Source organism: Hyla sarda, chromosome 6 (genome assembly GCF_029499605.1).
Source record: "Hyla sarda isolate aHylSar1 chromosome 6, aHylSar1.hap1, whole genome shotgun sequence".
Lineage (NCBI taxonomy): Eukaryota > Metazoa > Chordata > Amphibia > Anura > Hylidae > Hyla > Hyla sarda.
The window spans coordinates 144,422,695-144,436,919 of NC_079194.1; the positions used below are offsets into that span (position 1 = coordinate 144,422,695).

Consider the following 14,225-nt stretch of genomic DNA (forward strand, 5'->3'; position numbering starts at 1 on the left):
AAGCCCCCTGAGGAAGGAGCGAAAGCGCGCTCGGGGTTCGGTGTGTTGCCACAGAATCAACATGGGTGAGTGTTAATTTGGTTTAATATCCCGCATTGATAGGATTTAGTTAGCTCCGCTTTGGAGCCCTCTGATAGGGAGCTACAGATACTATATCCCCTTCGGAAGGAGGTTGTAACTGTGACTACGCATAGACCTGGTCCCCATGTTATGTGATGGAATATTAGACACGTGTGCCAACACACTGAAGTTTGTCTGATGTACCTGTTTTTGTATCATCTCATATCTTAAAAGTAAATTGTTGTTTTTAATGTGGTAAATTCAATAAAAAGTAGTTTTATGGGACACAGTTACAACTTGTCTTTTTGTGTAAAAGTGCTTAGGTTTTTAGTCCGGTTTAAAAGGCGGATAAGGTCTGAAAATAAGCTTTTCAGAGTCACAAGCTATCTATGGTCAGCTCATTGAAATAAATGGGATACCCATGGCATTGGGGGGATACAGCAGAAAGCGGTCTTGAAATTATCCCGTCAGTTGAAAACTGGATATTAGATGTGAACACGTCCTAACACCGAACTATATCAGGGGACAGCATGGGAGAATGATAGCGTTATGGGCCGCATGGGAGAATGATAGCGTTATGGGCCGCATGGGAGAATGACAGCGTTATGGGCCATATGGGAGAATGACAGCGTTATGGGCCGCATGGGAGAATGATACCGTTATGGGCCGTATGGGAGAATGACAGCGTTATGGGCCGTATGGGAGAATGACAGCGTTATGGGCCGTATGGGAGAATGATAGCGTTATGGGCCGTATGGGAGAATGATAGCGTTATGGGCCGTATGGGAGAATGATAGCGTTATGGGCCGCATGGGAGAATGATAGCGTTATGGGCCGCATGGGAGAATGATAGCGTTATGGGCCGCATGGGAGAATGACACCGTTATGGGCCGCATGGGAGAATGACACCGTTATGGGCCGTATGGGAGAATGACACCGTTATGGGCCGTATGGGAGAATGACACCGTTATGGGCCGTATGGGAGAATGACAGCGTTATGGGCCGTATGGGAGAATGACAGCGTTATGGGCCGTATGGGAGAATGACAGCGTTATGGGCCGTATGGGAGAATGACAGCGTTATGGGCCGTATGGGAGAATGACAGCGTTATGGGCCGTATGGGAGAATGACAGCGTTATGGGCCGTATGGGAGAATGACAGCGTTATGGGCCGTATGGGAGAATGACAGCGTTATGGGCCGTATGGGAGAATGACAGCGTTATGGGCCGTATGGGAGAATGACAGCGTTATGGGCCGTATGGGAGAATGATAGCGTTATGGGCCGTATGGGAGAATGATACCCTTATGGGCCGTATGGGAGAATGATACCGTTATGGGCCGTATGGGAGAATGATACCGTTATGGGCCGTATGGGAGAATGATACCGTTATGGGCCGTATGGGAGAATGATACCGTTATGGGCCGTATGGGAGAATGATACCGTTATGGGCAGTGAAATGTGACTACTATACTAGTGTAAAGCATGGGAGGCTGATACTATTATATGAGGTGCAGAATGATGTGTGACAGTACTATACAAGGCTGCAGTATGGAAGGGGGGGTACTCATATAGGGGTGCAGAATAAGATGTGATCCCATTATATCAGGGGGCAGTATTGGAGGGGCTGATCCCATTATATCAGGGGGCAGTATTGGAGGGGTTGATCCCATTATATCAGGGGGCAGTATTGGAGGGGCTGATCCCATTATATCAGGGGGCAGTATTGGAGGGGCTGATCCCATTATATCAGGGGGCAGTATTGGAGGGGCTGATCCCATTATATCAGGGGGCAGTATTGGAGGGGCTGATCCCATTATATCAGGGGGCAGTATTGGAGGGGCTGATCCCATTATATCAGGGGGCAGTATTGGAGGGGCTGATCCCATTATATCAGGGGGCAGTATTGGAGGGGTTGATCCCATTATATCAGGGGGCAGTATTGGAGGGGTTGATCCCATTATATCAGGGGGCAGTATTGGAGGGGTTGATCCCATTATATCAGGGGGCAGTATTGGAGGGGTTGATACCATTATATCAGGGGGCAGTATTGGAGGGGCTGATCCCATTATATCAGGGGGCAGTATTGGAGGGGCTGATCCCATTATATCAGGGGGCAGTATTGGAGGGGCTGATCCCATTATATCAGGGGGCAGTATTGGAGGGGCTGATCCCATTATATCAGGGGGCAGTATTGGAGGGGCTGATCCCATTATATCAGGGGGCAGTATTGGAGGGGCTGATCCCATTATATCAGGGGGCAGTATTGGAGGGGCTGATCCCATTATATCAGGGGGCAGTATTGGAGGGGCTGATCCCATTATATCAGGGGGCAGTATTGGAGGGGTTGATCCCATTATATCAGGGGGCAGTATTGGAGGGGTTGATCCCATTATATCAGGGGGCAGTATTGGAGGGGTTGATACCATTATATCAGGGGGCAGTATTGGAGGGGCTGATCCCATTATATCAGGGGGCAGTATTGGAGGGGCTGATCCCATTATATCAGGGGGCAGTATTGGAGGGGCTGATCCCATTATATCAGGAGGCAGTATTGGAGGGGCTGATCCCATTATATCAGGGGGCAGTATTGGAGGGGCTGATCCCATTATATCAGGGGGCAGTATTGGAGGGGCTGATCCCATTATATCAGGGGGCAGTATTGGAGGGGCTGATCCCATTATATCAGGGGGCAGTATTGGAGGGGCTGATCCCATTATATCAGGGGGCAGTATTGGAGGGGCTGATCCCATTATATCAGGGGGCAGTATTGGAGGGGTTGATCCCATTATATCAGGGGGCAGTATTGGAGGGGTTGATCCCATTATATCAGGGGGCAGTATTGGAGGGGTTGATCCCATTATATCAGGGGGCAGTATTGGAGGGGTTGATCCCATTATATCAGGGGGCAGTATTGGAGGGGTTGATCCCATTATATCAGGGGGCAGTATTGGAGGGGTTGATCCCATTATATCAGGGGGCAGTATTGGAGGGGTTGATCCCATTATATCAGGGGGCAGTATTGGAGGGGTTGATCCCATTATATCAGGGGGCAGTATTGGAGGGGTTGATCCCATTATATCAGGGGGCAGTATTGGAGGGGTTGATCCCATTATATCAGGGGGCAGTATTGGAGGGGTTGATCCCATTATATCAGGGGGCAGTATTGGAGGGGTTGATCCCATTATATCAGGGGGCAGTATTGGAGGGGTTGATCCCATTATATCAGGGGGCAGTATTGGAGGGGTTGATCCCATTATATCAGGGGGCAGTATTGGAGGGGTTGATCCCATTATATCAGGGGGCAGTATTGGAGGGGTTGATCCCATTATATCAGGGGGCAGTATTGGAGGGGCTGATCCCATTATATCAGGGGGCAGTATTGGAGGGGCTGATCCCATTATATCAGGGGGCAGTATTGGAGGGGCTGATCCCATTATATCAGGGGGCAGTATTGGAGGGGCTGATCCCATTATATCAGGGGGCAGTATTGGAGGGGCTGATCCCATTATATCAGGGGGCAGTATTGGAGGGGCTGATCCCATTATATCAGGGGGCAGTATTGGAGGGGTTGATACCATTATATCAGGGGGCAGTATTGGAGGGGCTGATCCCATTATATCAGGGGGCAGTATTGGAGGGGTTGATCCCATTATATCAGGGGGCAGTATTGGAGGGGTTGATCCCATTATATCAGGGGGCAGTATTGGAGGGGTTGATCCCATTATATCAGGGGGCAGTATTGGAGGGGTTGATCCCATTATATCAGGGGGCAGTATTGGAGGGGTTGATCCCATTATATCAGGGGGCAGTATTGGAGGGGTTGATCCCATTATATCAGGGGGCAGTATTGGAGGGGTTGATCCCATTATATCAGGGGGCAGTATTGGAGGGGTTGATCCCATTATATCAGGGGGCAGTATTGGAGGGGTTGATCCCATTATATCAGGGGGCAGTATTGGAGGGGCTGATCCCATTATATCAGGGGGCAGTATTGGAGGGGTTGATCCCATTATATCAGGGGGCAGTATTGGAGGGGTTGATCCCATTATATCAGGGGGCAGTATTGGAGGGGTTGATCCCATTATATCAGGGGGCAGTATTGGAGGGGTTGATCCCATTATATCAGGGGGCAGTATTGGAGGGGTTGATCCCATTATATCAGGGGGCAGTATTGGAGGGGTTGATCCCATTATATCAGGGGGCAGTATTGGAGGGGTTGATCCCATTATATCAGGGGGCAGTATTGGAGGGGTTGATCCCATTATATCAGGGGGCAGTATTGGAGGGGCTGATCCCATTATATCAGGGGGCAGTATTGGAGGGGCTGATCCCATTATATCAGGGGGCAGTATTGGAGGGGTTGATCCCATTATATCAGGGGGCAGTATTGGAGGGGTTGATCCCATTATATCAGGGGGCAGTATTGGAGGGGTTGATCCCATTATATCAGGGGGCAGTATTGGAGGGGTTGATCCCATTATATCAGGGGGCAGTATTGGAGGGGTTGATCCCATTATATCAGGGGGCAGTATTGGAGGGGTTGATCCCATTATATCAGGGGGCAGTATTGGAGGGGCTGATCCCATTATATCAGGGGGCAGTATTGGAGGGGTTGATCCCATTATATCAGGGGGCAGTATTGGAGGGGTTGATCCCATTATATCAGGGGGCAGTATTGGAGGGGTTGATCCCATTATATCAGGGGGCAGTAATGAATCGGGGTGACACGGTATAATACGGGGTTAGAAGTATCACACACCTCCCTGACATCCTGCAGACACTCCAGCACGGCCAGGTTGTTGTTCCAGGAGTTCTTGGGGCAGATGCGGGTGATGTCCTCCCGGCAGGCCTCTTCTTCTATCAGTCTGATGCCGGGGAGTCTGCGGGGTTGGGAGGCCGCCGGCTGAGCCGCTACCGCCCCGACCACCGCCTCTTGGGCAGCTCCTTGAGCCCCGGCCTGTGGGCACACGAGCAGAGCCAGTACCGCGCTCGTCAGCCAGAACCAGAGCCGGACACGTCCGCAGGCCGCCATCTTGGGATCAGCCAGTCACGGAGCTGCAAGCGCGTCACTGTGCACCGAGCACAACTGAGACGCGCACGTCAGGCGGACCGCCAACGTCACGACGTCACCGCCCTGTTAGCTGCGCCCTTAACCAAAATGGTGTCCACTGGCTCCTAGCGTCACCTGGTATGCGACAACTCCTAGAGGGAGGCGCTCTGCCTCATTATCTGCTTCGATACCAAAGAGACCGAGCTTCTCTGTCTGCAGCCAGGGGCCATGATACCGGTGCCTCGCGTGTCATAGATTTACACACATTATATTTATTTATTTATATGTATATATATATATATATATATATATATATATATATATATACACACACACACAGGGCTCAATTCCTGCAGAAACTCATGGGAACGGAGTTCCTGCACTTTTTCCACAGCAGTAACGCAGTTCCCATTAGCAGGAGTCCTGCAAGACCAGCCCTCAAAGGGGTACTCCGCCCCTAGACATCTTATCTCCTAACCAAAGTATAGGGGATAAGATGTCAGATCGTGGGGATCCTGCTGCTGGGGACCCCCGCGATCTCGGCTGTGGTACCCCAGACATCCGGTGCATGGAGCGAGCTTCGCTCCATGCCAGTTGACTGGTGATGCGGAGCAGAGGCTAGTGACGTCACAGTAATGCCCCCCCAATGCAAGTCTACGTGACGGCCTCCCATAGACTTGCATTGAGGGGCCATGACCGTCACATCACAAGCCTCCAGCGCTGCACCCAATGCTCTAATCGAATGCCGGGTGCAGCAGGGAGAACGTGGGGGTCCCTAGCGTCGGGACCCCCTGGGATAAGACATCCCCTATCCTTTGGACAGAGTATAAGATGTCTAGTACCCCTTTAAGTTCTCACACTTTTTTTTCCCAGGACTTGACCCCTGTGTATATATGTATGTATGTGTATATGTGTGTGTGTGTGTGTGTGTGTGTGTGTGTGTGTGTATATATATATATAAAAAAAAGGGAAACATATCTAGTTGAGACCAATATATGGAGGGTGGAATTTGACCACTAACTCATAGACTACCAGGAAAAGGTAGCCCAAAAAAAAAACCCTTTATTTCCCATATATCGAAAGAGTAAGTTTAAAAGTGCAATCTTTATTGTATTCGGTTCGCACTTAATGGTGTTTTAAAATATAGAGCACCATATCGTCCTACTTGTTTGATTCTATATATATATATGAATAGACCATCCGGTCTATGAATTGAATGCACACTGAAGCGGAGACGAGGTGCCTGCAGACCACCTACATTCAGCGCTATTGTAGGACAATGGAGCTCAAAGTTAAAAACTTAACATGGCCCCCCTCGACATGTTTCACTGCCTCAGCAGCGTTATCAAGAGGTAGATGGGCACTGAGTTAAAAAACGCCGTGCAGGGGGTTATAATACCTCCCTTCATGATGTCACAGGATATCAGGATTCACACATCATCAATTCTCCACCAATGCCTCTCCTGCATTGAGGAGTGACACTTTAATCGACCAATCCACGTCTCTGTGTTTGATCACCCAATCTGTTTCGGTTCCCTATGCCCAATCACAGTTCCGGAGTCTTGACTGGCACGTCCATCGGCAAATCCCTGTAGGGTCAGTTGCCGATGACGTGCTGCGCTCAGTTCACATGCGCGAGGTGATAGAGCGGAGGAGCCGGATTTGACTCATCTGCGCATACTCCGTTCTCCGACGGCTAGAGTAAACTTCCGGTTGCGCATCTCAACCTGCGCGAAAACTTAGAAATCCTTCATATGCGCCGGGGGAGATGCGCGAAAACATAGAAAAATTAGTGAAGACTCATATCTATTAAGTGGTATAGACTCAAAGTATGAGTTAGACTCTACAGACTTAATGGGCTGAATTATAATGTATATATTACTATGCATATTGTTGATTTGTTTAGCAAATAAAATAGAGTGGGAAGGCTTTTCCTGATCTAATCCATGTAGATGAATATGAGAATCTGATAGCCCAAAAGTCATCAGGCTGACAAAGGGGGATGGGAGAGGAGGAGAAATTGATATTAGAATTGTGTGTCCTAAAAAACATGCTCACTGTGACACCAATATAAGGCTTAAATGCGACACTCGCGTGATAAATACATGAAATACCATAATTTCAAATTTTTATGAATAATATTTTATTTTATTTTAAGGCAGGTAAACTTAATTAGATGAATGGGCTAAAAGTAAACCCTTCATTCAAGCCCAAAGGAGACATAGATTTCAGTCGGTAAATCCACTTAGCTTCTTCCTGTAGAAGCTTTTTATCCAGATTGCCACGTCTTGGTCCCAAGCGTGGTCTGGCCAGGCCAAAAAATCTCAAACAGGACCAGTTTCCCCCATGATGAGACCAAAAATGTCTTGCTAGAGGTGTATCTGCTCTAGTCCGTATCGTGCTTATATGCTGGGAAATCCTTCTTCTGAACTGTTGAGTAGTTTTTCCTACGTAAATCATAGGGCATCCACATTGTGCTATATAGATAACACCGGAGGTTTGACAATTGATAAATTCCCTGATCACATACCTTCGTCCATCAATAGGATTCATAAAGTCCTTTGTTTTAGGGACTCTCTGACAGAAGGAGCAACTTCCACATGGATAAGAACCAATAATAGTGGACCTCAGCCACGTTTCCTCCACAGGGTCGGAAAAGTGGCTCTTGACTAAATGTTCTCTAATGTTTCTCCCTCGTCTGAACGTAACGGACGGATAGTCAGTAAGTACTTCTCTTAGATCGCAATCTGCCATCAAGATGGGCCAATGTTTCCGCAAGACGTCCATTACCCGGCGATTGTTCTGATCAAAAGTCCCTATACATCTCACAATTTTTCGCCCTGATGCTGTCATAGATCTTTTGTTGGTGGTAAGTAGTTCATTTCTCGGAGTGTCCCTAGCTCTAGCGAAAGCCCTACGTAGGACTTTCTTTGGATATCCTCGGGAAATAAATCTCTGATATAGCAATTTACTCTCTGCCAGAAAGGCTTCATTGGATGAGCAATTGCGTCTCGCTCGCAGATATTGCCCGACTGGAATGCCTCTCTTTAAGGCTACCGGGTGATGACTCCTCCATTGTAGGAAACTATTGGTGGAAGTCGGTTTCCTAAATATCCTTGTATGAATACTGCCACTCGAGTCCAGGGAAATTTTTAAATCCAAAAAATTGAGAGTGTTTTCATGTATTTCGTGTGTAAAGTGCATACCTATATCATTTTGATTAAGTGCCATAACAAACTCATGAAATAAAGTGATAGTACCATCCCAAAATAATAAAATATCATCAATAAATCTACCCCAAAATAAAATGTGACTGGTGTACTTGTTTAAGGTGTCTGAAAAAACTATAGTGTCCTCCCACCACCCTAAAAAGAGATTTGCGAGATTAGGTGCACAAGTAGTGCCCTTAGCGGTGCCTTTGCATTGTAAATAAAAGTGACCATCAAATAGAAAATAATTGTGAGTAAGAAGGAAATTAAGTAAACATAATACAAATTCATTGTGACTGGTGTATTGTGTACCTCTTGTGGATAAAAAGTGTCGGACTGCCTCCAGGCCTAATTCATGCTTTATATTCGTGTATAGCGCCTCAACATCGAGGCTTGCTATAAGGGTTTGGGGCGGAAAAGAGGTTTCCTGGAGTCGAGTGACAGCATCTCCTGTGTCTTTAATGTATGAAGGGAGGGCCACCACAAAGGGGGCCAGAATCTGGTCCACATACACACTTATCCCCTCTGTCAAATTTTCATTCCCTGAGACGATAGGTCGTCCAGGGATAGGGGTTTTCTGCTTGTGTACCTTAGGTAGTGCATATAGAGTTGCTATGGTTGGTTTGGGGTTAAACATAACCCGAAATTCATCCTCTGTTATCAAACAATTTGTCTTGGCCTCTGTCAAGATGGTTTTCAGCTCCGTCACATATACCTCAGTGGGATTGTTGTCTAATTTCTTATAGGTGGAAGGGTCCTTAATTAGTCTCAATACCATATTCTTGTAATCAATCTTATTCATAATTACAACATTTCCTCCTTTATCAGAGGGTTTTATGATGATTTGCTCATTTTGCTCCAATTCTTTCAAAGCCTTGGACTCCGCCATTGTAAAATTCCGAGATCTGCTGGAATTCTTAATTTTCCCTAGGTCATTCGTGACCATATCCACAAAAGTTTGAATGTTCCCATATTGGCTAAGGGGTGGTGTGGTCCTAGACTTTGGTCTTAAATCCGAGAAGGGTGGATCCATCCTCCTGACTCCTGTGTCGTTCTCCTCTAGAAGATCTACGAGATCCGATATAGCTCTTTCATCACGCTCTCTATTTGTGGACAGATTAGATTCTCTATTCTTGTGCATCTTATGGAGTGCTAACTTTCTAGCGAAAAGGTTTATGTCTTTTATCCAGGTAAAGGAGTCAAAGGAGGGTGTTGGAACATATGATAGACCTTTCTTTAAAATGTCAGTCTGAGAGGATGTTAATTCATGGGAAGACAAGTTAATAACTTGCATTTCATCCCTTTTTATCTCGACTGGGAGGGATAAGCCCATTTCTCCCGGTCTCGAAGTTGGACTCCTCCACCTAAAAAAGTCGCTGGTGTTGGTAGATTTGGTGTTCCAGTAGTCATCATTGGAACAACTGTAGTCATCACTGGCTGTTGGGCCAAAGGCGCAGAATGAGTAGAGGAGGAGAAGGCAGGCACAGGGGGAGAGACCCCCATCATATTTGTCCCTTCTGGATTTCCTTGAGTTGTACCGGGATGATATGTTAATTGGGGATGTATCCCCATCATATTTATCCCATCTAAATTTTTTTGAGAGGGTCCAGGATGGCATGTTAATTGGGGGTGGGTTCCTACACTGTGGAACTGGCTCACAGAGTGATTCCCCTGGATAGGTCCTTGAGTATATGCTGTGGTACCCTTTTGATAGGGGCGTCTGTTAGGATTTCTACGTTTGTTTTTGTATTTAGGTTTCGTTGTCGGGTTATATGCTCGTGTTGGTACGTTTGAGGTCTCGTCAGGTCTATCTGAATCTGACGAGACCTCAAACGTACCAACACGAGCATATAACCCGACAACGAAACCTAAATACAAAAACAAACGTAGAAATCCTAACAGACGCCCCTATCAAAAGGGTACCACAGCATATACTCAAGGACCTATCCAGGGGAATCACTCTGTGAGCCAGTTCCACAGTGTAGGAACCCACCCCCAATTAACATGCCATCCTGGACCCTCTCAAAAAAATTTAGATGGGATAAATATGATGGGGATACATCCTCAATTAACATATCATCCCGGTACAACTCAAGGAAATCCAGAAGGGACAAATATGATGGGGGTCTCTCCCCCTGTGCCTGCCTTCTCCTCCTCTACTCATTCTGCGCCTTTGGCCCAACAGCCAGTGATGACTACAGTTGTTCCAATGATGACTACTGGAACACCAAATCTACCAACACCAGCGACTTTTTTAGGTGGAGGAGTCCAACTTCGAGACCGGGAGAAATGGGCTTATCCCTCCCAGTCGAGATAAAAAGGGATGAAATGCAAGTTATTAACTTGTCTTCCCATGAATTAACATCCTCTCAGACTGACATTTTAAAGAAAGGTCTATCATATGTTCCAACACCCTCCTTTGACTCCTTTACCTGGATAAAAGACATAAACCTTTTCGCTAGAAAGTTAGCACTCCATAAGATGCACAAGAATAGAGAATCTAATCTGTCCACAAATAGAGAGCGTGATGAAAGAGCTATATCGGATCTCGTAGATCTTCTAGAGGAGAACGACACAGGAGTCAGGAGGATGGATCCACCCTTCTCGGATTTAAGACCAAAGTCTAGGACCACACCACCCCTTAGCCAATATGGGAACATTCAAACTTTTGTGGATATGGTCACGAATGACCTAGGGAAAATTAAGAATTCCAGCAGATCTCGGAATTTTACAATGGCGGAGTCCAAGGCTTTGAAAGAATTGGAGCAAAATGAGCAAATCATCATAAAACCCTCTGATAAAGGAGGAAATGTTGTAATTATGAATAAGATTGATTACAAGAATATGGTATTGAGACTAATTAAGGACCCTTCCACCTATAAGAAATTAGACAACAATCCCACTGAGGTATATGTGACGGAGCTGAAAACCATCTTGACAGAGGCCAAGACAAATTGTTTGATAACAGAGGATGAATTTCGGGTTATGTTTAACCCCAAACCAACCATAGCAACTCTATATGCACTACCTAAGGTACACAAGCAGAAAACCCCTATCCCTGGACGACCTATCGTCTCAGGGAATGAAAATTTGACAGAGGGGATAAGTGTGTATGTGGACCAGATTCTGGCCCCCTTTGTGGTGGCCCTCCCTTCATACATTAAAGACACAGGAGATGCTGTCACTCGACTCCAGGAAACCTCTTTTCCGCCCCAAACCCTTATAGCAAGCCTCGATGTTGAGGCGCTATACACTAATATAAAGCATGAATTAGGCCTGGAGGCAGTCCGACACTTTTTATCCACAAGAGGTACACAATACACCAGTCACAATGAATTTGTATTATGTTTACTTCATTTCCTTCTTACTCACAATTATTTTCTATTTGATGGTCACTTTTATTTACAATGCAAAGGCACCGCTATGGGCACTACTTGTGCACCTAATCTCGCAAATCTCTTTTTAGGGTGGTGGGAGGACACTATAGTTTTTTCAGACACCTTAAACAAGTACACCAGTCACATTTTATTTTGGGGTAGATTTATTGATGATATTTTATTATTTTGGGATGGTACTATCACTTTATTTCATGAGTTTGTTATGGCACTTAATCAAAATGATATAGGTATGCACTTTACACACGAAATACATGAAAACACTCTCAATTTTTTGGATTTAAAAATTTCCCTGGACTCGAGTGGCAGTATTCATACAAGGATATTTAGGAAACCGACTTCCACCAATAGTTTCCTACAATGGAGGAGTCATCACCCGGTAGCCTTAAAGAGAGGCATTCCAGTCGGGCAATATCTGCGAGCGAGACGCAATTGCTCATCCAATGAAGCCTTTCTGGCAGAGAGTAAATTGCTATATCAGAGATTTATTTCCCGAGGATATCCAAAGAAAGTCCTACATAGGGCTTTCGCTAGAGCTAGGGACACTCCGAGAAATGAACTACTTACCACCAACAAAAGATCTATGACAGCATCAGGGCGAAAAATTGTGAGATGTATAGGGACTTTTGATCAGAACAATCGCCGGGTAATGGACGTCTTGCGGAAACATTGGCCCATCTTGATGGCAGATTGCGATCTAAGAGAAGTACTTACTGACTATCCGTCCGTTACGTTCAGACGAGGGAGAAACATTAGAGAACATTTAGTCAAGAGCCACTTTTCCGACCCTGTGGAGGAAACGTGGCTGAGGTCCACTATTATTGGTTCTTATCCATGTGGAAGTTGCTCCTTCTGTCAGAGAGTCCCTAAAACAAAGGACTTTATGAATCCTATTGATGGACGAAGGTATGTGATCAGGGAATTTATCAATTGTCAAACCTCCGGTGTTATCTATATAGCACAATGTGGATGCCCTATGATTTACGTAGGAAAAACTACTCAACAGTTCAGAAGAAGGATTTCCCAGCATATAAGCACGATACGGACTAGAGCAGATACACCTCTAGCAAGACATTTTTGGTCTCATCATGGGGGAAACTGGTCCTGTTTGAGATTTTTTGGCCTGGCCAGACCATGCTTGGGACCAAGACGTGGCAATCTGGATAAAAAGCTTCTACAGGAAGAAGCTAAGTGGATTTACCGACTGAAATCTATGTCTCCTTTGGGCTTGAATGAAGGGTTTACTTTTAGCCCATTCATCTAATTAAGTTTACCTGCCTTAAAATAAAATAAAATATTATTCATAAAAATTTGAAATTATGGTATTTCATGTATTTATCACGCGAGTGTCGCATTTAAGCCTTATATTGGTGTCACAGTGAGCATGTTTTTTAGGACACACAATTCTAATATCAATTTCTCCTCCTCTCCCATCCCCCTTTGTCAGCCTGATGACTTTTGGGCTATCAGATTCTCATATTCATCTACATGGATTAGATCAGGAAAAGCCTTCCCACTCTATTTTATTTGCTAAACAAATCAACAATATGCATAGTAATATATACATTATAATTCAGCCCATTAAGTCTGTAGAGTCTAACTCATACTTTGAGTCTATACCACTTAATAGATATGAGTCTTCACTAATTTTTCTATGTTTTCGCGCATCTCCCCCGGCGCATATGAAGGATTTCTAAGTTTTCGCGCAGGTTGAGATGCGCAACCGGAAGTTTACTCTAGCCGTCGGAGAACGGAGTATGCGCAGATGAGTCAAATCCGGCTCCTCCGCTCTATCACCTCGCGCATGTGAACTGAGCGCAGCACGTCATCGGCAACTGACCCTACAGGGATTTGCCGATGGACGTGCCAGTCAAGACTCCGGAACTGTGATTGGGCATAGGGAACCGAAACAGAGATTGGGTGATCAAACACAGAGACGTGGAGTGGTCGATTAAAGTGTCACTCCTCAATGCAGGAGAGGCATTGGTGGAGAATTGATGATGTGTGAATCCTGATATCCTGTGACATCATGAAGGGAGGTATTATAACCCCCTGCACGGCGTTTTTTAACTCAGTGCCCATCTACCTCTTGATAACGCTGCTGAGGCAGTGAAACATGTCGAGGGGGGCCATGTTAAGTTTTTAACTTTGAGCTCCATTGTCCTACAATAGCGCTGAATGTAGGTGGTCTGCAGGCACCTCGTCTCCGCTTCAGTGTGCATTCAATTCATAGACCGGATGGTCTATTCATATATATATATATATAGAATCAAACAAGTAGGACGATATGGTGCTCTATATTCTAAAACACCATTAAGTGCGAACCGAATACAATAAAGATTGCACTTTTAAACTTACTCTTTCGATATATGGGAAATAAAGGGTTTTTTTTTTGGGCTACCTTTTCCTGGTAGTCTATGAGTTAGTGTATATATATATATATATATATATATATATATATATATATATATACACACAAACACATACTTCTCTACCATTGGCTAATTGTC

The 14,225-nt window shown here is 45.6% G+C and overlaps 1 protein-coding gene across 1 annotated transcript in view; it reads right to left on the reverse strand.

Moving 5' to 3' along the window:
* The window catches only part of GLG1 (golgi glycoprotein 1), a 45,308-nt gene extending 40,150 nt beyond the window's left edge, over positions 1 to 5,158 (reverse strand). The window contains exon 1 of the mRNA XM_056525454.1: positions 4,821 to 5,158. Coding sequence (XP_056381429.1) covers positions 4,821 to 5,093 — 273 coding nt within the window. The 5' untranslated portion in view covers positions 5,094 to 5,158. The remainder of the gene's footprint in view (positions 1 to 4,820) is intronic.
* Between the last annotated feature and the right edge of the window lie 9,067 nt (positions 5,159 to 14,225).